The 24681-nt window shown below is 41.6% G+C and overlaps 1 protein-coding gene across 1 annotated transcript in view; it reads left to right on the top strand.

Annotated features, from left to right (window-relative positions):
* IGF2BP3 (insulin like growth factor 2 mRNA binding protein 3) overlaps positions 1-22620 on the top strand; it is a 140214-nt gene extending 117594 nt beyond the window's left edge. Inside the window, exons 9-15 of the mRNA XM_073630098.1 lie at positions 83-218; positions 2619-2750; positions 4856-4975; positions 5058-5132; positions 6653-6784; positions 18285-18398; positions 19608-22620. Of these exons, the coding sequence (XP_073486199.1) occupies positions 83-218; positions 2619-2750; positions 4856-4975; positions 5058-5132; positions 6653-6784; positions 18285-18398; positions 19608-19712 (814 nt within the window). The 3' untranslated portion in view covers positions 19713-22620. The remainder of the gene's footprint in view (positions 1-82; positions 219-2618; positions 2751-4855; positions 4976-5057; positions 5133-6652; positions 6785-18284; positions 18399-19607) is intronic.
* The last annotated feature ends 2061 nt before the right edge of the window (positions 22621-24681 follow it).

Genomic DNA, 24681 nt, shown 5'->3' with positions numbered 1-24681 from the left:
AAGTTTGGCAAGACTAGCCCAGTATTGTATGCTTGGTTTAGGCTATATCAGACAATTAACATTTTATTTTTGATGGCCCTAGACTGCAGGACTTGACACTATATAATCCTGAGCGGACTATTACAGTAAAAGGCAGCATTGAGGCGTGTGCCAAAGCCGAGGAAGAAATAATGAAAAAAATCAGGGAGTCCTACGAAAATGATATTGCAGCTATGAATGTAAGTGATTGTTCAGCACGTTCTGGGTGGGAGGTTGAAATGTATTCCTGTAACATTGTACAGAGTTTAGCATGAAGCTGGAGCGGAAATGACCCAACATGAATGGAATGATGCTGCAGATTCTCGAGGACTTTCTAGAGCGCTAATCTTAGAGCAGCAATGCTCTTTAACTCTTTGTGTCTCCAGCCTCTCCTGCTATGCTTGGTGGTATTAATGTTAGTTTAAAAATTAATTACTTCATCATTCCTATCACTGTGTGCTTTCACTTTGCTCAGTCAAAACATAGCTGTTGGTGCAGTTGTGTATTTTGTGTTTTTTTTGTTTTTGTTTTTGTTTGTTGCTTCATTTAATGCAACCAAGCCACAAACATTGTGAAAACAGCTAATTGTTAACAGTGCTTGCAAGGCGGAAATAACTCATACATGTGCATTTTGAATCCCTTAAATGTGCGTGGAAAAATAAGTAAAAAAACAAGCAAAAAACTAACAAAATGGAAAGTCATAAACGTGTCACAACTAGGATGGTATGACATAGCCTTATTAGGGTGATGCAAAGTGCAGTAAGTTACAGTCAATAAACTGTACTGTTGTACTGTAATTGTGCTGTCCCCCCTCTACATTGTAAAGCGCCGCGTAAACTGTTGGCGCGATATAAATCGTGAATAAAAAATAATCAACATCATCTTTTTTTTTTTTTTTTTTTTTTAAGCTACAGTAAACTGTGGCGTGATTAGTTGCTGAAGGGTGCTGGGTTCTGCCTTTTGATAAATGACATCTGTTGTAACACTGTTGCTATTTTGTGGTTGATTTTATACAGACTCTATTTAACATATCTAGTCATTTTAAGCTAACCTTACAGTAGAAAACAAGGTCAGCTGATTACATCAGGCCTCGTCTCCCCTTTACAAACCAGTGTATGATGGTAGTCAAGGAAAAAGGCACCTGTGGGTGTAAAAAAGGTTGGCAAAAATACTACTTTACCTCTGGCTTCCACCTGCAGTGTTTAGGTGGGGGTGACATCATTCTTCCAACAAGGTCCTGCGAACAAGGAGGATCTCTATTTCATTAAATAAAATTGCCATGGCCCCAGGGATTATGCTGGAAGGATAGTGATATCACTATCTGCAGTGTGGAATTTAGGGGGGATAAGGTATATTTCCTACCATTCCACCGCTTACTTACCTGTGTTCCAGAGCTGCAGCCTCCTCAAGTGTTTACAGTTTGTTCTGACAAAAGTCCTTTTTCAGTGCTGGCTGTGCTTGTCCATTAAGCCCCTATTGACTAAAATGCGTTGAGACTGCAGGTCCTTGGTATATGGCTAAAGTCAATGGGGATTCTGTGCCAAAGCATAGCCAACACTGAGAGCTTTTTTGTGAAAACGGGCTGTAAATACTGAAGGAACTTAAATAGGTTAGTAATTGGGAAGTGCAATTTCTTTGGGTGGGTGGATGCATTTAGTGAAAGATGACATAGAGGTATACCTGTCCTTTGAAATGCAACTTGTTTTTTTTTTTTTAAAGTCCAGCAAAGAATGATGCAGATAATTTCCATGAATTTGAGTATTTCATACAGTACTAGTAAGGATTGTTTTTTTTTTTTTTTTGTTGAAATGATCTTATCATGATCTTATCATGCTTTGATTGGTGGTCCCAAGGACATATACCTTGTGCCTGGGTACAATCAGTTTTAAAGAGACATTCAGGGTGAATGGGTTATCCCTTTGGATGTTGAACAGAACATCTAATTGACTTATGGCCTCCAATATCTGAACGACCTGTGTGCATTGCCCATAACATTCTTCTATTCATTGCAAACGGACAAGTCCTCTTTCATAGACTGATTAATTAGGACCTATGTAAACAGTGCTGATCAATTACTGCAGATGGATAGAGCTTTGTTAGATTTAAATGTAACCCAGTTGTCCCAATCCAGTTCCTCAGATGTTCCCTTTTTAACTCAATGCAGTAACTGGGAGATGAGGTTTAGTAATCACTGGCCACATATGGTCTTGGTTAATCCATAGAAGCTGGTTTTCACGTCCAAACCTTGAACTCAAATAATGGTTGGTACCCAATTTACATGAGAATAGCTCTTCTAGATAAAGTTAAGTTCTCCAACATTGAATGAAAAAGGTTAGAGTATTTGCTGTGATTTAGAAGGTATGTGCAAAGCTTTGACATGTAACCTTTGACTGCATGATAAATTTGTTAATGGCACAATTCAGCCCATGAGATAGAGTACACTAGGCTCCCAAGAGGTTCTAATGCACTTGGCAGCGATTGCGTCATATACAAATGTCTGTTTTAGGCTGACCAAATCATAGAGTTGATAATTAGCTGCTGTCTTGGTGTAAAGTACGGTATTTATATTCTGTTTTAAGACGATCATTTCTTCCCTACAGCTACAAGCTCACTTGATCCCTGGATTAAACCTGAACGCATTGGGTCTCTTTCCACCTTCTTCTTCGGGCATGCCACCTCCATCTGTTGGAGTGTCTTCACCGACAACCTCTGCTGCTTATCCACCATTTGGGGTAAGGACTTAGAAATGACCGGGTCAGAATACCGCCAACAGGCCTTAGTCTGCTTTAAAAGCGAACATAATGCTCATACTTTTATAAAGGGGAATATAATCTACCTGACAAAATTGTTATATCTACATTTACTTCCAGCAGGTGTACCTGTCTAATAAAGTGATTGTTGAGGATTTTTTCTTTTTATAAATGTTCTACCTGGTTTTGCACAGAGCAGCCCTGATCTTCCTTTTCTGGGGACCACCACCAACGTTCCTGGCTCTGCTTGTCCCCCCCACCCCCCCCCTTTTGGAATCATTCAGAAAGGGCTGTTCTGGAATTTTTTGGTCCAGCATGTAAAGACAAACGGCTTCTTCTGTGGTCTCTTCAGAAAACCAATGCATCCTGGATTAATTGTTTAGTTTCCTGTAGAGCAATCTCTTCACTTTTTTGCACATCTGCTAAAATCAGAACATTTATATATTTTCTGAAAGCAGAGACCTTAGTCCTCATGCACACGGACGTTTTTACAGCTGCTTTTTTGAGCTTTTTTTGCAGCTTAAAAAAGCCTGTCTATGTTAGTCTATGGCTTCATGCCCACCTAGGCGTTTTTGAGCTGCAAGTGGCATAGGCGTTTTTAAGCTGTAAAAAAAACCCAGGACCAGTGGGTTCTGAGAGATGTTTTTCAGCTGTAAAAACGCTCAAAAACGTCATTCACCAACGTTTTTTAGCGTTTTTGATCCATTGAAAAAAAAAAAAAAATTTGAAAAAAAAAAAAACGCTCAAAAACGCTAACGCGGAAAAACGCTCAAAAACGCTATTACAAAAACGCTGAAAAAAGTCACTGCTAAAATACTGGCGTTTTCATAACGTTATTTTAGCAGCCTGTGTGCATGAGGGCTTATAGTATAAAAATGTTCTAGTTGCAATTTTTAATGTTTTGCACAGTATTTGCACAGCTGTTTATCATTCTATATTTTTAGGAAAAACACACTAGAATGACTTTTTACTTTATCAAATAAAAGATGAGATAGTGTAGAGTAAATAGATGTTAAATGTGTCAAGTCTCAAAACTGCATGCCCCGCACAATGGTGAAAAATGATGGTACCCAAAATTATCAATAGGCACTGTTTGAAATACCTTTTATAGCGCATCGGTTTGTGTGCACCCAGTGCCGTGTTTGCATTTGCGAGTGTGTGCAAGGCAATGGAGTTATATATTATTTTTTCTTTTTTTAATCTTTTTTACCCTTTTATTATATTTTTTTTTCTTATTTCCATTTTATTATTACAAGGGGGCTAGCAAGCCACATATGTGATAGCATGGGCACATGACAGGTCCTCTTTATGGTATGTTGGCCCCCCCAATATCCCCCCTGCCTTCCACTGCAGCTAATCAAGCACAGATCATGCTTTATTAACTGCTTCCCCAGGCACAGCAGCCAGGGAATGACAGCTCTGAATCTGGAATCGCTCAGAGATGAGTGCTTCCAGCTTCATTCACAGCAGAGGAGATTGGGGAACGGAGGGGGGGCACCACACTGCTCGCGCTGCAAACAGTGATCAGGGGGTTCTACAGCTGCCTGGATCACATTTACATGACAACTGAGTTGGTCAAAGAAAATAAATACAAGCCTTGAGGTTGATTTAAACCCTTCATGCTCTGGACTACATAATCTGTCCAAAGAGGGATTGTGGTTAACAGTTTTTTATACACCCTTTAAATTTAAAAAAGAAAGTGTTTTAAGAAAGTAATTTTAATTTTTCTTTGCAGTAGATGCGCTAATCTGCTTTATGATGGCCATCAATACATTGTTTTGAAATGTTTATTCTCCTAGTGGAAGGGGGGCTTTATCAGCTTTTGTAGATTTTTCAACATTTGGGAAAATCTGTGTGCAATAGGATGCTTCTGATACTGAGAAATGGTGTTTCTCCTATATTGGCCCCTAATTTTGCTTATGAGTTGCTGGGCTATAACTGGGTACCCAAAGAGTTTGTTTAGTTCTGGTAGCACCTGTAGCGTAGCTTTCTTGTTGCTGAGAATACATTTGATTAGGCAGATAAGACCAATCTCTGGAACTTTATACTTAATATCCATTCATAAACCTTTTGGCTATTCTCTGCAGCAACAACCCGAATCTGAAACCGTTCATCTATTCATCCCAGCATTAGCTGTTGGAGCAATTATTGGCAAGCAAGGACAACACATCAAGCAACTTTCACGTTTTGCTGGAGCTTCTATCAAGGTAATGCTTTCTGGGGTTTTTGGTGTGTTATCCTTAAATATGTGAATGTTCTTATCTTTATTTTTATTTTAAATAATTATAGATTGCTCCAGCAGAGGGACCAGATGCCAAACTGAGGATGGTGATTATCACTGGACCACCAGAAGCCCAGTTTAAGGTAAGTTTCATACATGCAGTAGTCCTTTTAAGGCTGTGGGACAGATAATGAAAATAAAGTGAAATGGACAATACTAGATTACTCAATATCTATTGTTAGTGGAATTTGGCAGTGCGCCACTAGCATTTATCTGTGGGCGAGACCCATAATTGTATTGTTTACCATATGCATGCTGATTGATGCAGGACATTAGAGCTTGTTCATGCCATGTCCATTGAGCTGCATTGTATTGAGTGACACATGGAAAACAACCACAGTCTAGTATGGTGTCCTTGCTGGTGGTATAGGTTAAAGCTCAAAGTAGCCAAAGCTTTTATGATTAGTAAGAAAGCCTATATACTTGGTATTTATTTTTAAATCCCTGTTGAGATTTTGCATCAACCCTGTTCTATTAACCAAACAGAAAATTAGATCTCCCCAATGAGGACAGACTGCAATAAAAACACTATACTGGGGGGTGGTGTGTGAAGATATTCCTTTCGCTGTGACCACAAAGGAAATGTGGGAAAATCTGCCCACAGGCTACAGAAGTTGTATTTTAGAAAAAAAAATACTGACTGGCCCTTTTAGCCAAAGACTGAAAGGTTTGTCTGGATTTGTTTAGGTGTATTGTAAACATTATTTAATTGGACATATTTGATATGTTTCAACGTTCTTGTTTGGCCACCTTTTATGATACTGTCCCAAGTATAAACTAGAGATGCCCATCTAGCAACAGGACAGAACATTTTCATATGCTTGCCCACCAAGAATGAACAACTTTGCCATGTCCTTCATTATTACCAGCTGCTTTAGGAAAGCTGCTATTTACCATATAGGATACATGATCTGTAATGACAATTATTCTTTATATCTGTAAAGTATAACTTGGCATTCCAGTCCAAAATCTTGAGTTTGGCTTGTTGCACTTTCATTGTGCATGAGAAGGAAAGAGCCTTTTAAAAGCAGAATTGCCTCTGCAAGTCTCTTGCCTTTACTTGTGGCAACTCTGAATTGTAACCAGCTTTCAGTCTAGATCTAGACAGTCGCATGACATGAAAATCCCAGATTAAAAATACTTTGATGACATCACAAGCATTGGACAAGTACCAACCAAAGTGAGGTCTTTTGCACTTTGTATCGGAAGCTAATTCTCCTTTCACATGCAACATCCTGGCACCAGAACAGGACATAATGTGTAAATGCCTGTGTTTATTCAATGGAATGTACAACAGACAACTTTATCATTTTAGAATGAAAATTTGGTAAGCAAATCTAGAACTTGGAAGGTGAAACAAGGCTTGGATAGCTGCCAGGAACCAGGCAAGCCAATATGCACCTCACTAAGAGTTGTTTATCTTTTTTTGCACACTGCACACATTCTTTGTATCCTAGACTGGGACAAGGGGCATATTAATTGTAAATATTTCATCTGTAGCTAAAACCACTAGCAAAAAATTGAATATAAATATGCATAATTGTTTCATGTACAGTCTGTGTGGTGCTCGAAATCTTTTTCTAACTTGAACTTTTGTCTGCAGGCTCAAGGAAGGATTTATGGTAAACTTAAAGAAGAAAACTTCTTTGGACCCAAGGAAGAAGTAAAACTTGAGGCTCATATTAAAGTTCCTTCATATGCCGCTGGCCGTGTTATTGGCAAGGGAGGCAAAACTGTAAGTTTCAAAAGTAGTATATTCACAAAGGCAGATGGGCAATGTCGATCAGACCCATTCTTGGCATAACTACCTTTTGTGGCAGAATTTTAATTTTCCTTAACTTGAGTCAAATTTATATTTTCCAGAGTGCCGTAGATGTTGTGTAAAATCCATGTGCGAGATGTAATGAAAATATCTATTCGTAGTGTATCCCCTGCTTATTGTAGATGATGTGTGGCTCCTTGGCTAGCATTTGAAGGCATAGTCACACATCTTTGCTATTGTATTATTATTATTATTATACAGTATTTATATAGCGCCAACAGTTTACGTAGCGCTTTACAACTTGAGGGTAGACAGTACAAATACAATACACTTTAATACAGTAGGAATCAGGGGGCCCTGCTCCTTAGAGCTTACAATCTAAGAGGGAAGGTCAAGAGATACAAGAGGTAATAACTGTGGGTGATGTGCTGATTGAGAAGATGAATGTACAGTTGTTAGGTGGGGGCCAGATAGGCTTCTCTGAAGAGATGAGTTTTCAGGGATCGTCTGAAAGTGGATAAAGTCAAAACAAAGGGTTCCCCTAGGTGGACTTTTCCAGCACTTGCATAGGCAAAGAAAGTTTATAAAATTAGAGAGCGTTTGTATATAGTAAAAAACATATAATTTTAGTCGTGTTGAAAAATACAATTGTTAAAAACAAGCAATAGATATCTAAGGTAACATAGTAAAACTATATAGTAACCATGATGAACAACACATAATGAGTCGTGATGAAAAGCTCTTCTCAAGCCCGACGCGTTTCGGGGTAATTAATATTTGTAAGGTCCTTCTTCAGGGGCATAGTTGAGAGAGAAGGGTTCATCTGAGCGAATTGAAAAAAGAATGAAAGGGAAGGGGGTCAAGTATTGGTAAGGCTTTCAATAGATCTCTAATGAAAGGTTGGGATGATCGATTGATCACCTACCTGAAGATATATGATTGTTTGCTTGTGAAAAGGAGATTTTTGCTAAAAGCAAAGAGAACCACGGAGAAGGGGCAGGGTATGAGAGTAAGCAGTGGTGGTGTAGCTAATATGGATGCTGATACTTAGATGGTGAGAGATGCAGGTTGGTAGGCTGCAGTCACCATAGAGGAGTGTGACAATACTCCCGTCCCGCCCGACCCGGGCGCGCGCAAGCCAGAGCGGTGTGCTGGGGTCACAGGAAGGCGTCTCTAAAAAAATGAGAAAATATAAAGGGGACCTTTAGAGAAGATCCATTGTAGGTAGGTTGAGAGGTAGTAGGTGAATATATAAATAAATAAACTGATGAGAACGAGGTAGGTGATGAGGAAAATGTTGAAGATAATATATATGTGAGCAAGAAAATTTAATGACTAAGATGCACTCAATAGGGGCCAACAGAGAAGGTCCAGCTGTGCATTATATTAAAGTAGCAGAGTACATATGTATACATATATGAGTGTTAACTCAAAGGTTAATCCTACTGCAGAGTAGAAATAGATACATATCTCAGAGTAGGTGTATGGTATGCATAAGTAATGGAGAATTCCATATTATGTATTGAGTAGCAGCTGGGATAGTATAATTAAGTTTAACAATATATGTGAAGTGTATGAAGGACAAATATGTAGTTACAAAACCCATATAAGCATGCTCCCAAAAGCCTGCAGGGACCAGAGTAAGAGCAGGCTAGGGAGTAGTAAGGTGTAGCTGTAGGTCTGAGGGGGGAGGTGATAACTATACTTGAAAATTGGGTGATAGGGTACAAAAGGAGTAAGAAGAAATAACTGGAATATCATACCTTAGATGAGAACAAGTGTTCATGAAGTCAGCCTCACAACCAAGCGTCCGGCGTATGTAGTGCCTTGGCAGGGAGTGAAAGAGGCTGGTTTAAATGATGTGAAGGTTCCAATCAGCTGGCGTCGGAACGAGACACAGCTGTGTTATGGAGAGCGTAAGCGGAGACGTCCTATATTGACCCCCCGAGGCGAGGATGCGCTGCGCCGCCCCAACAGCGCATGCGTGAGTGCAATGGCGTCTGGAGCAGCGTTGCGCACACCCGCCCCACCGGCACGGAAGTGCCACCCCGGCGAACTGCGCATGCTCGTCGGAGTGGCAACATGGAGGCAGTGGGCGTGGGGTGGAGAAACGCCCAAGTACCTCCCTAGGCGCCGCCCCAGGAAAGAAAATCCTGTGGCGGCTTTCCGTGCCGGGCAGCCGCTCTAGCCACCCGCGCCCAGGGGGGGGAGGGGGGGGGGGGATGTGTCACAACAAGAACCACAGGGGAGAACATATGGAGAATTGTGTACCAACAAGATGGGGTAAACTTGACCCGATCACAATTGTTTATATTCCTACAAGCATAAAGAAGTGAAAAGGGGGGAGGGGAAAAAAAAAACCCTTCTTCTTTCCCCCCCCCCCCTTTTCAATTCTTTATGCTTGTAGGAATATAAACAATTGTGATCTGGTCAAGTTTACCCCATCTTGTTGGTACACAATTCTCCATATGTTCTCCCCTGTGGTTCTTGTTGTGACACATCCCCCCCCTCCCCCCGCCCCCCCCTGGGCGCGGGTGGCTAGAGCGGCTGCCCGGCACGGAAAGCCGCCACAGGATTTTCTTTCCTGGGGCGGCGCCTAGGGAGGTACTTGGGCGTTTCTCCACCCCACGCCCACTGCCTCCATGTTGCCACTCCAGCGAGCATGCGCAGTTCACCGGGGTGGCACTTCCGTGCCGGTGGGGCGGGTGTGCGCGACGCTGCTCCAGACGCCATTGCGCTCGCGCATGCGCTGTTGGGGCGGCGCCGCGCATCCTCGCCTCGGGGGGTCAATATAGGACGTCTCCGCTTATGCTCTCCATAACACAGCTGTGCCTCGTTCCGACGCCAGCTGATTGGAACCTTCACATCATTTAAACCAGCCTCTTTCACTCCCTGCCAAGGCACTACACACGCCGGACGCTTGGTTGTGAGGCTGACTTCATGAACACTTGTTCTCATCTAAGGTATGATATTCCAGTTATTTCTTCTTACTCCTTTTGTACCCTAGCACCCAATTTTCAAGTATAGTTATCACCTCCCCCCCTCAGACCTACAGCTACACCTTACTACTTCCTAGCCTGCTCTTACTCTGGTCCCTGCAGGCTTTTGGGAGCATGCTTATATGGGTTTTGTAACTACATATTTGTCCTTCATACACTTCACATATATTGTTAAACTTAATTATACTATCCCAGCTGCTACTCAATACATAATATGGAATTCTCCATTACTTATGCATACCATACACCTACTCTGAGATATGTATCTATTTCTACTCTACAGTAGGATTAACCTTTGAGTTAACACTCATATGTATACATATGTACTCTGCTACTTTAATATAATGCACAGCTGGACCTTCTCTGTTGGCCCCTATTGAGTGCATCTTAGTCATTAAATTTTCTTGCTCACATATATATTATCTTCAACATTTTCCTCATCACCTACCTCGTTCTCATCAGTTTATTTATTTATATATTCACCTACTACCTCTCAACCTACCTACAATGGATCTTCTCTAAAGGTCCCCTTTATATTTTCTCATTTTTTTAGAGACGCCTTCCTGTGACCCCAGCACACCGCTCTGGCTTGCGCGCGCCCGGGTCGGGCGGGACGGGAGTATTGTCACACTCCTCTATGGTGACTGCAGCCTACCAACCTGCATCTCTCACCATCTAAGTACCAGCATCCATATTAGCTACACCACCACTGCTTACTCTCATACCCTGCCCCTTCTCCGTGGTTCTCTTTGCTTTTAGCAAAAATCTCCTTTTCACAAGCAAACAATCATATATCTTCAGGTAGGTGATCAATCGATCATCCCAACCTTTCATTAGAGATCTATTGAAAGCCTTACCAATACTTGACCCCCTTCCCTTTCATTCTTTTTTCAATTAGCTCAGATGAACCCTTCTCTCTCAACTATGCCCCTGAAGAAGGACCTTACAAATATTAATTACCCCGAAACGCGTCGGGCTTGAGAAGAGCTTTTCATCACGACTCATTATGTGTTGTTCATCATGGTTACTATATAGTTTTACTATGTTACCTTAGATATCTATTGCTTGTTTTTAACAATTGTATTTTTCAACACGAATAAAATTATATGTTTTTTACTATATACAAACGCTCTCTAATTTTATAAACTTTCTTTGCCTATGCAAGTGCCGGAAAAGTCCACCTAGGGGAACCCTTTGTTTTGTGTTTATAGATCATTGGACGTGGCACGGCTCCTTCTCCTAAATTAGTTGGTCACCCTTTCTCTGTTGAAAGTGGATAAAGTAGGAGAAAATCGGACGGATTGGGGTAGAGCATTCCAGAGGATGGGGGAGGCTCTGGAGAAGTCCTGAAGGCGAGCATGGGATGAGGTGACGAGGGAGTTTGAGAGCAGGAGGTCTTGGGAGGAGTGAAGAGAACGATTAGGTTGGTATTTTGTCAAATAAATATGTAAAGACCGCGCCAATCCAAACCATCAAGGTAGCAGCCAACACTACAAAACGACTAATTTGTGCACAATAACTAAGTAATATAAGTGTAGCGCTAAAGTGAAAGTGAAATTTTAAATAATTTTGAATAAATAATGTGGGTGAGGGTGAAGGATGGAAAGTAGTCAATCTATATCTAAAAAGACGAGTGACCCCATTCAATCCTAGACACAAAAAATGTGTATGATGAGTGATTATAAAAATAAATTTAACCACATCTAAAAGCACGTGGGACACTCTTTCTTCTCAGAGAAAGTACAGAAAATCACAATGTATATGATGGATAGTGACGACAAATTCTATATTAAAATATCAAGATTTGTGTAAATAAATTTGCATAAATAGTAACAAAAGTGTCCGTAATGTTGGTGGGGAGATATGACTCCCAAGTGAACAACATAAATATGACGAATTAGTCCATATAATGCAAACAGTAATTGGCCCAACTTGAATCCAAGGCAGATATCATCACAATAGACATCCAGATCAAAGTAAGGGATAAATTACTCTTACCGACTTCGGTGGACTCACAGGCCGTGGGCGGTGAGTCAGATAAGCTTGTACTGTCTTAGGATGGATGACAGTGTGAAAATAGCTTGTACATCAGATGGAGGGCTGGGGACCTGCCCAGACGGTTTCCACGGTCAGCGTCTTTGTCAGCAAACATGGACCACGTGTAAAGAGAAAACAGGGAGCCTCCACATAGTGTAAATCCAAAGATTATTAAAAAATGATGTTTATTAGATCACTCAAGATCGTCAAACAATCCATAAAAAACTTTGTAGAATCGATTCAAATTGCAAAGATGGGTATAAAAACAATAAGCGTGGTATAGGTGGCTGGGTACAGCAAGAAACCCGACCGGTTTCGTCCACAAAGACTTCGGCTGGGGTGTATGCCATCCTGCCACCTCCACGCTTTTAAACATATATTGTAATACTCAACTGAAAACAGCTGTTACAGCGTCATGCAGACTTACTTCCTGAATCAGTGGCGTGCGCTCCATTCAGGGTCATGTGTTATCTCAATTAGCCAATGGGGGATAAAGCGATGGGTTCACCTCTATTTCCCAAGCCTCGATGTGGATGTCATCTCGGCGCACGCACTCATTGGAAGGAAGAGTGCGTTCCTCAGTTGTTCACCCAATAAGGGCTTTTAGATGTGGTTAAATTTATTTTTATAATCACTCATCATACACATTTTTTGTGTCTAGGATTGAATGGGGTCACTCGTCTTTTTAGATATAGATTGACTACTTTCCATCCTTCACCCTCACCCACATTATTTATTCAAAATTATTTAAAATTTCACTTTCACTTTAGCGCTACACTTATATTACTTAGGTTGGTATTTTGTGACTAGGTTAGAGATGTAGCTGGGGGCCAGGTTGTGGATGGCTTTGTAAGTTATAGTTAGTATCTTGAATTTAATTCGGTGACTGAGTGGCAGCCAATGGAGGGATTGGCAGAGGGGTGTAGCAGACGCTGAGCGGTTTGTGTGGTGGATGAGCCTGGCAGCAGCGTTCATGATGGACTGAAGTGGGGATAGCCTATTTAGAGGTAAACCAATGAGGAGGGAGTTGCAGTAGTCAAGGTGGGAGATGACCAGGGAGTGGATTAGAAGCTTTGTGGTATCATTGGTTAGGAAGGGGCGTATCTTGGAGATGTTGCGAAGACTGAGGCGGCAAGCTTTGGATAGTGATAGAATGTGGGGTCGAAAGGTTAGTTCAGAGTCCAGGATTACACCTAGGACCTTGGCGTGGGAAGATGGGTTGATAGTTGAGCCGTTGATCTTGACAGGGAGATCAGGGGAAGTGGCACCTGAGGGAGGAAATATCATGAGCTCGGTTTTGGATAGGTTGAGTTTGAGAAAGTGATGTGACATCCAGGCTGATATGTCTGCTAGTAAGTTGGTAATGCGTGAGGAGACAGATGGAGAGAGCTGGGGGGTGGAGAGATAGATTTGGGTGTCATCAGCGTAGAGATGATATTTAAAGCCGTGGGAGGCAATCAACTGACCCAAGGAGGTGGTGTAGATTGAGAAAAGGAGAGGTCCAAGAACAGAACCTTGGGGGACCCCAACGGAAAAAGGAAGAGGAGAGGAGGAAGTAGAGTTGTAAGTGACACTGAAGGAGCGGTGGGATAGGTAGGATGAGAACCAGCGAAGAGTACAGTCACGGAGACCAAAGGAGTGGAGTTTTTTGAGGAGGAGGGGGTGGTCCACTGTGTCAAAGGCAGCAGAGAGATCCAGGAGAAGTAGTACAGAATAGTGTCCATTGGCTTTAGCCATTAGTAGGTCATTTGAGAGTTTAAGAAGAGCAGTTTCCGTGGAGTGTTGAGGGCGAAAACCGGACTGAAGGGGATCAAGAAGTTTATTCATGGTCAGATGGTCGCTTAGTCGGTTGTAGACCAGTCTTTCAAGAAGTTTGGAGGAGAAGGAGAGTAAGGAGATGGGACGTAAGTTGTTGAGATTGGTGGGATCCAGTGAGGGCTTTTTTAGTATGGGGGTGACTAGCGCATGTTTTTGAGAGTTTGGGAAGATGCCACAAGAGAGGGAGAGGTTGAAAATGTGAGTTAGAGAGCGTAGAATCGAGTCAGAGGGTGAGCGTAGCATTTGCGAGGGAACAGGATCCAGGGGGCAAGTGGTTAGATGAGTGCTAGATAAAAGTTTAGCAACCTCAGTAATAGTAGCAGGGTTGAATGAGGGAAGTAATGATTGTGTCTGTGAACATGGGGTGTTGCATGGGGGAGGTTTTTGCGCATTGGCGATCTCCTCATGAATTGTATCAATCTTAGTTTTGAAGTGATTGGCAATCTCCTGGGCAGTGAGTGAGTTGGTGGGTGGAGGCAGTGGAGGACAGAGTAGAGTGTTGAAGGTAGAGAAGAGTTGACGTGGACTGGATGAGAAGGTGTTGATGAGTGTGATAAAGTAGGTCTATTTGGCAGTGTGAAGGCAGGAGTAGTATTTTAGGAGGGCAGATTTATATTGTGTGAAGTCTTCCTGGGTCTTAGTCTTATGCCACAGGCGCTCAAGAGCGCGGCTACGTTTTCTGAGACTTCTGGTGTCATCTGATTGCCAGGGTTGTAGCAGTCGGGGCCTAATTCTGCGTGTAGTGAGGGGGGCCAGCTTGTCTAGGGAGGAAGACAGTGAGCTGTTGTAGATGAAAGTAGCTAGGTTGGGGCAGGACAGGGGGGAGATTTTGTCATAGAGGTGATCAGTAGCAGAGTAGAGAAGAGAAGGGTTGAGGTGGCGAAGGTTTCTACGTGTAACTGTTATGCCGCGTACACACGGTCGGACTTTTCGTCTACAAAAGTCCAACGGACGCCGACGGACTAAAGCTGGCTGGTAATCCGATCGTGTGTGGGCTTCTCCGGACTTTCAGCAGACTTTTTCAGCCTCAAATCCGACGGACTTTAGATTTGAAACATGCTTCAAATCTTTACGTCGTAACTACGACGGACCCCGAAATCCGCTCGTCTGTGTGCTAGTCCGACGGACAAAAACCCATGCTAGGGCAGCTATTGGCTACTGGCTATGAACTTCCTTATTTTAGTCCGGTGTACGTCATCACGTACGAATCCGTCGGACTTTTGTGTGGTCGTGTGTAGGCAAGTCCGTTCGTTAGAAAGTCTGCTGCAAGTCCGCCGAAAGTCCGCAGGAAGTCTGTCGGACAGGCTGTCGGACTTTTGTAGACGAAAAGTCCGACCGTGTGTACGCGGCATTAGGCGGTTGGAGGGAGAAGAGGTGGAAGACAAGGAGAGAGCAAAACTAATAAGGTGGTGATCAGAGAGTGGGAGTGGATTGTTGGAAAGGTTGCACGGAGTGCACAGATAGGAGAAGGCAAGGTCAAGGGTGTTGCCATTGGAGTGGGTAGGAGCCTGTATCCATTGCTTCAGGTCAAGCGATGAGGTTAGACTGAGAAGTTTAGAAGTAATAGTAGTGTTAGTGTTGACAGGGATGTTGAAGTCCCCAAGAATAATTGTAGGGATTTCAGAAGAGAGAAAGTAGGGTAGCCAGGCAGAGAAGTCATCAAGGAAGGCTGATACTGGTCCAGGGGGCCGGTAGATGACAGCAATTCTTAGAGAAATGGGAGAGAAAAGACGAATGCAGTGTGCCTCAAAAGAGAGTGTCAGAGAGGGAGGTGGGTGAAGAACCTGATAGGTGCTGCATGGGGCTAGAAGGATTCCCACTCCACCTCCCTTCCGTCCACTTGGTCTGGGGGAGTGAGTCCAGAGAAGGCCCCCATGGGAGAGGGAAGCAGGAGAAATAGTATCGGATTCATGAAGCCAGGTTTCAGTAATGGCAAGTAGGTTAAAGGAATTTGTGATGAAGAGGTCGTGGAGGGCGGTGAGTTTGTTGCAGACAGAACGTGCATTCCACAGGGCACAGGAAAAGGGGGGGCTGGTTATGGAAAGAGGAATAGAGACCAAGTTCTGTGGGTTGCGGCTCCTGCCAGAGGGTGTAGGGGGATGGGAGCGATGGGCAAAGACAGATGATGGTGGCCCAGGGTTTGGGGATATGTCACCAGAGATTAGGAGAAGCAGGAGGGTGAGGGAGGTAATGTGGGACTGTGATTTATGTGAAGGGGCATGTCTCAGAGTATTGGAGGTTTTATCAGTGTATGGATGTAGAATGAGCGAGAGTTGGTAAGAGCAGTAGTAGGGAGAAGACAGAAGGCAGGGTGATATGTATAAGCAGGCGGGTGGAGAAGGGGGGTGAAGGTAAGAGTTTGAGGAGAGAGGAGAGGAATGTCAGAAGCAGTGGTAGAGAGTGCATGTTACAGAGTGGAAGGAGAGCTTAATAGAGAGACAGGGTCACCTGCAGTCTGTTAGCTGCTTTCCAGTGCAGCTTGCTGTATTTGTTTGCTTCGTGCAATCGCTGAAGTGCATATCACTTGTAGAAAGAATCACTTAGAGATAGAAGCCCCATGCAATGTGCTCCCCGAGCAATGTGCTCACCCCTTAAGGATGCTCAAATATATACTGTTATAAGGGAGGGGTTGAAGTTTGTTAATTAATCATGAGTGACTATAAGAGTGCCTAGCAATCAAAGTGGACTTTTTGCTTCAAAAGTCAGAATAGCAAGAGGCCAAGATAAGATCAACACATAAAACTTGGGTAAGACAGTCAGAGCAACAAATAATGTCATGGTTGTTCGCACAGGGCAACAGATAGAGAAGGCCACATACCAGAGACACACACACACAGACAGCAGGCAGATCCCAATTTCAGTTAACGGTGGAAGATGTGGATGAGCTGACACATACCAGAGACACACACACACACACACACACACACACAGACAGCAGGCAGATCCCAATTTCAGTTAACGGTGGAAGATGTGGATGAGCTGACACATACCAGAGACACACACACACACACACACACACACACACACACACACACACACACACACACACACACACACACACACACACACACAGCAGGCAGATCCCAATTTCAGTTAACGGTGGAAGATGTGGATGAGCTGACACATACCAGAGACACACACAGAGACAGCAGGCAGATCCCAATTTCAGTTAACGGTGGAAGATGTGGATGAGCTGACACATACCAGAGACACACACACACACACAGATAGCAGGCAGATCCCAATTTCAGTTAACGGTGGAAGATGTGGATGAGCTGACACATACCAGAGACACACACACACAGAGACAGCAGGCAGATCCCAATTTCAGTTAACGGTGGAAGATGTGGATGAGCTGACACATACCTGTAAAGAGACAGAAGGAATGATCAGGTGAGGCAGAACTTAGTGCAGAGAATGATGTGCATATCACTTGTAGAAAGAATCACTTAGAGGAAGAAGCCTTAAGGATAGAAGCCCCATGCAATGTGCTCCCCGAGCAATATCTGGGCAACCTGTAGATGGACAGAGGGAGGGGAAGGGTGGAGTGGAAGTGCAAGGTCCTCCTTCTTCAGAGATGGGAGAGAAGGCCCCCTTGCTAGTGAAGGTAACTGATGTATGTTCCAATGATGCTGAACTGATAAAGGGTTAATTGTGTAATTAGCCCAGTGACAATCACTCTCAGGTTGCTCGCACCTAGATTGTGGTCCTGCAAGCTGGAAAATCTTTGTGCTGGGCGCAGCTGAGAGTGGCATTGTTACGTAAGTGACAGCGTGGTGTGAGGTTGGCCGGTCCTTCGTTGCAAGTTAGCGAGGAGGGCGGAGATCTGACACCCGCGTTCGTCACATATTATTGTAAAATTTATTGTAAAATTATTAGTTCTACCATATAGGCTAGAGAAGGCTGATGTAGTAAACTATTGTAAAACTTTCAATTAATTGCCTATGTGGGGGCAGGAGGGACCCTGGTTGTCATGGCAACTGGAAAGGTCATCTGGTGTCAAGGAAGTCATGCCCATTATCTCTAATGCTGGCCATACACTATACGATAAATCGGCTGAACCCATATTTAAAAAAATGAACATTCGGCCGTGAGCGCAAACGATGGTGCCATCATGTAATGACCGATAAATTGTTCAGTGGACATAAATGAATGCATTTTTCATTTTTTTACATATACCTAGTGCAGACAGTTCGGACGGGAAACACATTAACCTTTCAATTTATCATTCGTTCGGCAGAAAATTTCCAAACTTGTGCTTCGTTTTTTCGGCTCAAACATCCCAACGATTATCGATTTTGTGCCCATTAACTGGCCGAAAAATGAAAAAACTGTCTAAATGACCGAATTTCGGACGATTTTTCGTATAGCGTATGGCCAGCATAAGCTGAACTTGGTTTTCTCTGTGTGCTGCATCATGTCACCTTGGGTGAATTTCCTGCCACATGATGTATGGGAATCCTTGCTTTTATGCTCAGTATGTAGGCTTTATTTTTAAATGTGGAATAGGTTTGAGAGTGAAGGAGAATTAAGGAATTACTAAAATAATTTGATCTTTCCAAATATAATGTATTTTTTTTTCAGGATTGTATTGACCATTCTTTGTAATCTTGTTGCAGGTTAATGAGCTACAGAATCTTACAAGTGCTGAAGTAGTTGTGCCCCGTGATCAAACCCCAGATGAAAATGATCAAGTGGTTGTTAAAATAACAGGTCACTTTTATGCAAGCCAGGTATGTGTCTGCTTTATGGTGCGTCAGATCACATGACTATTCCAGCAATAATAAATGGGATACATGTATATAAAGTGTATGTAAAGTGTACATTTATACTGGAGACACAAATAGTACTACAGCCTTTCATGTTCCCCTTTTTTTTTATTTTTATTTTTTTTAAATACTCGGATGAAGTAATAGGATTTTTGTTCTCACCCTTTTCCATTGCACAGAGCTAGGAAAAATAATCTGTTTATCTTAATGTTAGAAAAAGGTTTACAATCACTTTAAGGTGGGACACCGCAAGATTCACAGTGGGAATGCACCACTTCTGTACAAAATCCTCACCCAATGGATAAAAGACTAACAAGTGCTACACCAGATGAATGCAATAGATGCCTGGAGCAGAGGGCAACATGACTCCAGGCTGCAGATGTTGGTGCCATCACAGTAGGCATGCTGCATGCAGCCCCTGAGCTGGGGGCACCCAGTACAGCAGGACTGTCCCATCCATGTCTAGTATCAAACGTGTTGTGACTTTGTTGTGGTAAGGCAACATATAGACTCAAAGTAAGAGGCAAGGTACTCGAGAAGCCCAGACAGCGGTAGCAGGTGAGCGGGTCGGGTGGCTGGAGGTGACCAAAGTCACTGAATAGAAGTTTTATGCAGCTGCTGTGAGCAGTGTCAAGTCCAGTGGAATCTGGATTTGGTACTTTAAAAACAAGGCGGAGGACAACCCTGCCAGGCAGCTGCAATTAAAGGGAGAGAGTCTTAATTGAAAATAAATGCTAGCCAAAAATGTTAGCCTTTAACACAGCAGAGCTGAAGAAAATAAGTCTATTCACCTAGGATACTAGGCATTGTAGGTGTTATCCTAGGCTGGGTATGATCCTTTGTCAATGAACACAAAAAAATACATATGCAAGCTATTTTATCTGCTATAAAATTTAGATTATCCATTTCTGATATTTACACAGTTCTCCCGCACAGCACAACTACCCCTGTCAAGGCAGAGCCCGGATTTTTTTTTTTTTTTTGTCGCAGTAATACAACACATTTGTCTCTATATTTGACTGCTGTAGGGATGACAAAACTGCCTGAATAGGAAGCATACCTTATCTCCCATGCAATACTATACAAATGTCATCTGAATTGTTAAAGGAAAGGCTTTGTTTAAAGTGGAACTCCTCAGTGCATTCATGGTATTCCCTTCTATTTACATTTTAGCTTGCACAGAGGAAAATTCAGGAAATACTGGCTCAGGTAAGAAGACAACAGCAGCAGCAGCAGAAGACGGCGCAAAGTGGACAGCCCCAACCGAGACGAAAATAAAGGTTCAGGAAAATGACCCTTCACAGAGACAGATGCCAGACCAAAGACAGACTGCATAATTGACACCTGTCAGTGCTAAGTGGTTGCAAAACACCATCTAGCTTGTCACCTGTTTGAGGACCAGGCAACATTAAAACTGTCTCTGAGAATGTATTATTTAGGCTCTCAAACTTTTGAAACCCAGCTTTAAAAACAAAAAAAAATTAAAAAAAAAATGGAAAAAGAAAAGAGAAAAAAAAATAAGGACCCCTTCACTTCCCTTTTGATCTATTCTCACAAGTTTAACATAAACCTTGTTAGTCTTTTTTTATTGTTCTTATTCCCCCGACAATTTTAGAACTTTGTTTAATGAAGCTTTCTCTTATGAGTTCTCTGGTTCAAAAAGAAAAGGCATTGCTCTTTATACGTCCAGTTGTATTTAAAAAAAAAAAAGAAAAAAAAAAAAAGAAATTATAAATAGTAGAGGGTGGGATTATTGGCTGGGTTAGCGTTGAAGGGTATTGAGAGTATTAAGTGTTAGTCCCAGTGTTGAACAAAGTGGCATTTTTTTAATTTGGTTGCATTTTTACTTAACACTGCCATGAATAACCTAAGGGAAGTGTAGAATGGTGTTGGCCAGGGCATAAAAAGATGAATATGCATTTTACTAAACTACCTCAGGCATTTAGTACCTCAATGAGAAATTGTTCCTTTTTGCTTTTTTTATTTTTATTTTAAATTTTTTTTGGTATTTTGTATACTTTATAAAGCTAATAGTTCTTGAGCATTTTATTTTTTTAATAAAAAAATAAAATATCAGCTACCAGCTAGAGGTGCTACAAAAAATATATTTGGTTGGAGATGGCATCTACTAGCTGATGGCTGATGGGAGTAAAAGATGGGGAGTTGCCTTGGTTTTTCCTGAGGCCTTCCACACCATCATTTTTGCTAGAAAATTCAGTGAATGTTCAAAAATAGATACTGAAATACGCCACCATACTGATAACAGCAATGCCGTTTATTTTTCTTTTACTATGGGATGAAAAAAAGTTTAACGGTACTTTTTCTGGGAACACAACACAAGGAAGTGATGGAAATAGGCCACCTGGGTTTGGGGAATACATTTTTTAGAAAAGTAGATGTTTTTTTCCCCATTTTTTAATTTTTCCCTTTTTTTGTTTTAAATTTTTTGGTATTTTTTTTTTTTCTTCTTTGTGCTGCTTGGTTGAATGCAATGAACCCTTTGTGCCTTTGACCATCACTACCTAACGATGCTACATTAAAACATTTGCAGCCCGTTTTGAACTTTGCCATTCTGTTCAAAGAGCAAGCTTCATCGTCAGTTTGGTAAACAAAAAGAGTCACACGTGATCTATGGGAGCATAGAAATATATAAAATATATAAATATATATTCCTTTTTTAGTTTTATTTTTTCATATCCATCGGCTGATGCTTCCCATCAGATCAACACATTATGTTCAGTTACCACAACTGGGGGAGAGGGAAAAGGGGATGAGTCAAACGTATGTTTGATTCACACGAAAGACAGGCTTACGTTTACATATCCAGCCGCAGTAATAATAAAAAAAAAAAAAGAATTTAAAAGAAAATTATATTAAAAAAAAAAAAGGGCCACACAAAGCCACTTGGAAGGTTTAAAGCTGAATACAACCATCTATTTTGGTTTGAAATGGCTACAGCAGGGTTTATGCACACTTTTTTTTTTTTTATTTTTTTTTTATACTTCCAACCAACCATTAACCCTTCAGCTGCCAGGAGCAAGATGACAAATTGGCTTTGCGCTTCTGGCAGCCCAAGGGTGTAAAGAGGAGAGAAAAAATGTCAAAAAGCAGGGATGAAAAGGAAAGCTACCAAATTCTTTTTAATTTTCAGAATGTAATTTGAATGATGATTGTGGTAATATTTACACATTCAAGTTTCTACAATAAACTTCAGTCTACCTCAGTTTTTTGAAATTGTGGCAACACATGGTGCATAAAGACTGCTGTGTGTGCGTGTGTGTGTGTATGTGTGGTCTTAACAGAGCCATGCGATTTACCTCTGAACCTTTATTTTTTTGTGATGTTTTTTGTGCATGAGATGATCACAATCACCATGCTGCACTGATTTGAGGGGCACAACTAGCAAAAAAAAAAAAAAAAAAAAAAAATTCATCATTTTGTTGATCTACCTCTTAGAGTCATATTGAAATAGAGGCATTTCTGCATAGAATAGGTAATTTCCCAAAGATCATTGTTGTACAGATTTAGATCTTCTTCTTTTTTTTTTTTTTTTGTTTTTTTTTTTTTTCTTTTCTTTTCTTATTTGAAAATGGTCTGAAGTGTTTTCTTTCTTATTCTTCCTCTATACTTTACTAATTTTGGTTCAAAGAAATGCGTAAAAAAAAAAACGAACGGAGAACCTATGTTGTAGTTTTAAGCGAAACCTGAATTTTCTTTTCTTGACAAGAGTGACTTCATTTAGTGTTTAGGATTTTTCTTACATTGATTTAAAAATACTGAACTATGGAAAAAAAAAAGTCATTAAAATAGCATATTGAACTTTCGTTGAGGCCTAAGTATAGACCCAACCTATGTTTTTCTTAACATGTTGAAGCAGACATAACTTGATTATTTCCATGATTTTTTTTTTTTTTTTTTTTTACTTTACAGATAGGTGCTGCATTTACATCTGCTGATTTAAATACTGTCATATCTCTTTCAATTTCTAGACTGTTAGTGTGGTAATCATGTTATTTTCAATTGAGACTTGGTAACTTGGAGTATTTTGGCAATAGATACAGTAGAAAGTAATACTGTACATGAGTTTAATATCTGCAAAGCATGGATCATTTTTCATCTGTAATGTGCCCCCAAGCAGCTCCACTTGCCAGATGCCTCTGAATGGAATAAAGAGTTTAACTCCTAATTTTGTTGCCTTGTGTGTTATTTTTGGTAATGGCGATAAATTGCTGGTAACCTCATTGGGCTATTTTTTTTTTTTTTTCCGTTGGTGACCTTCTAAACTTATGACTTTACATAACTGACCTGACAAGTATGCAGCAAATGCTAAAGAGTGAGGTTGGAATTCTTTATCTGCAGGTCAGCGCCTTAGAGCAGGAGTCGCCTAACTTTCTAAACAAAGGGACAGTTTACTGTCCTTTTTAGGCTTTATGGGGCCGAACTGTGGCCAGTGGGAGTAGAAAATGCTCTGGCATCAATGCCCCATCATTGGTCTTATTGGGAGGAATGGTGCCCCGTTGTTGGTATCCAGGCCTGGACCGGGACAAAAAAATAGGCCCCGGCATTTTAGACTGAGCAGCCCATGGGATATTTACCAGGAGGCATGGGGAGAATGTGGGGTGGGGGGGGGGGGAGCCTGAGAGCATGGTGGGAGCCTTAGAGCACTAGGGGGCAGTAGAAATAAGGATAAGAGAAGCAGCTGCATACACAGTAGAAGAATCCATCTCTTTATTTTTCTCCTACAGCCTCTGAATGCCCACGGGGGAGAGAGAATGAGAAGCAGGCATTCAGAGGCTGTAGGAGAAAAAGAGATTCTTCTACTGTGTATGCAGTTGCTTCTCCTATCCAGGTGTACGCATGGGGAGCTGCACTCACTTTCCCTTCTGTCCAGCGGCCCCGTCTAGTGTGGATTCCCTCCTCCTTCGTGGTCACAGGTAACGTGACCTGTAGTCTCCACCCTCCAGCCCAACAGCCGAACTGAAATGGCAGCCAGCCAGCCGCAGAGAGGCTGGGTGAGTGGCGGGGGCTCAAGGAGCAGCTCAGCTGCTTTGGCCCCACAAGCACATGCAGCCCGGTGTGTCCTATGGCCAGTTTGGGCCTGTTGGTATAATTTGGAAGAATAGTGTCAGCAGGGGGAATAGTGTCAGTTGGTGGAATAGTGCCCCAAGGGCCAGATAAAGGCAAGCAAAGGGCCACATCTGGTCCCTGAGCCACAATTTAGAGACCACTGCCTTAGAGTATTAAAGCAGAACAGTCAACATCACAGACAGGAAATTGGTTTTTATTTTTTGCGCTATAAACAAAAAAGAGCAAAAATTTTGAAAAACTATTTTTTACTTTTTGCTATAATAAATATCCACATATAAATAAAAAAAAATGTATTCATCAGTTTAGGCCAATATGTGATCATTTTCATATTTTTGGTAAAAAAAAAAAAATCACAGCATAATATTGATTGGTTTGCGCAAAAGTTATAGCGTCTACAAAATGCTGGCGCCTCCACCCGGAGCCGAGGGGACAAATCGGCTTTGGGTGAGATCATTGCAGGCAGGTAGGTGTCCTTCTTTTAAAAGTCAGCAGCTGCAGTATTTGTAGCTGCTGACTTACATTTTTTTTTTTTTTAGGCGGAACTCTGCTTTAAGGGCCAGTTCACACCAGAGCGTGGTGCAGGAAACTGCACTGCACTTGCGATCTTCAGAGGGTGTTCATGACACTCCTAAACACAGGTCACAATCACAGTGCATTTGCCTGCATCGGATTGCATGGTACAGTAGTACCATGTGATCTGGTTGCTGTGCGTTTTGTAAAGTAGCGAATGCACTACTTGATGCGGTCTGGGGTGATTTCAGCCCATTCGAATGAATTGGTTGAAATCGCATCGCACCCGGATCGGATTTGAATTTCACAGGAATGCGTCCCTCATGGTGTGAACTGGTTTTATTTATATATATATATATATATATATATATATATATATATATATATATATATATATATATATATATATATATATATATATATATATATATATATATATATATATATATATATATATATATATATTACACACACACGGCATACTTGATATTTTACAAAGATTGATGAAAAAAAAGTTTTGTGTCACTTTAAAGCGGGGGTCCACCTATCTATCGTTTTTTTTTTTTGGAGTTCATTCACAAACTTTTCTTCTCATTATCTACTCACATGTTCTGTGTAATAAAACCGCCTGTGTCCGATTTCGTTGTAA

The sequence above is a fragment of the Aquarana catesbeiana genome, linkage group LG05, assembly GCF_042186555.1.
Source record: "Aquarana catesbeiana isolate 2022-GZ linkage group LG05, ASM4218655v1, whole genome shotgun sequence".
Lineage (NCBI taxonomy): Eukaryota > Metazoa > Chordata > Amphibia > Anura > Ranidae > Aquarana > Aquarana catesbeiana.
The sequence above is the reverse complement of the archived record's forward strand: the minus strand, read 5'-3'. Positions and strand labels throughout refer to the sequence as shown.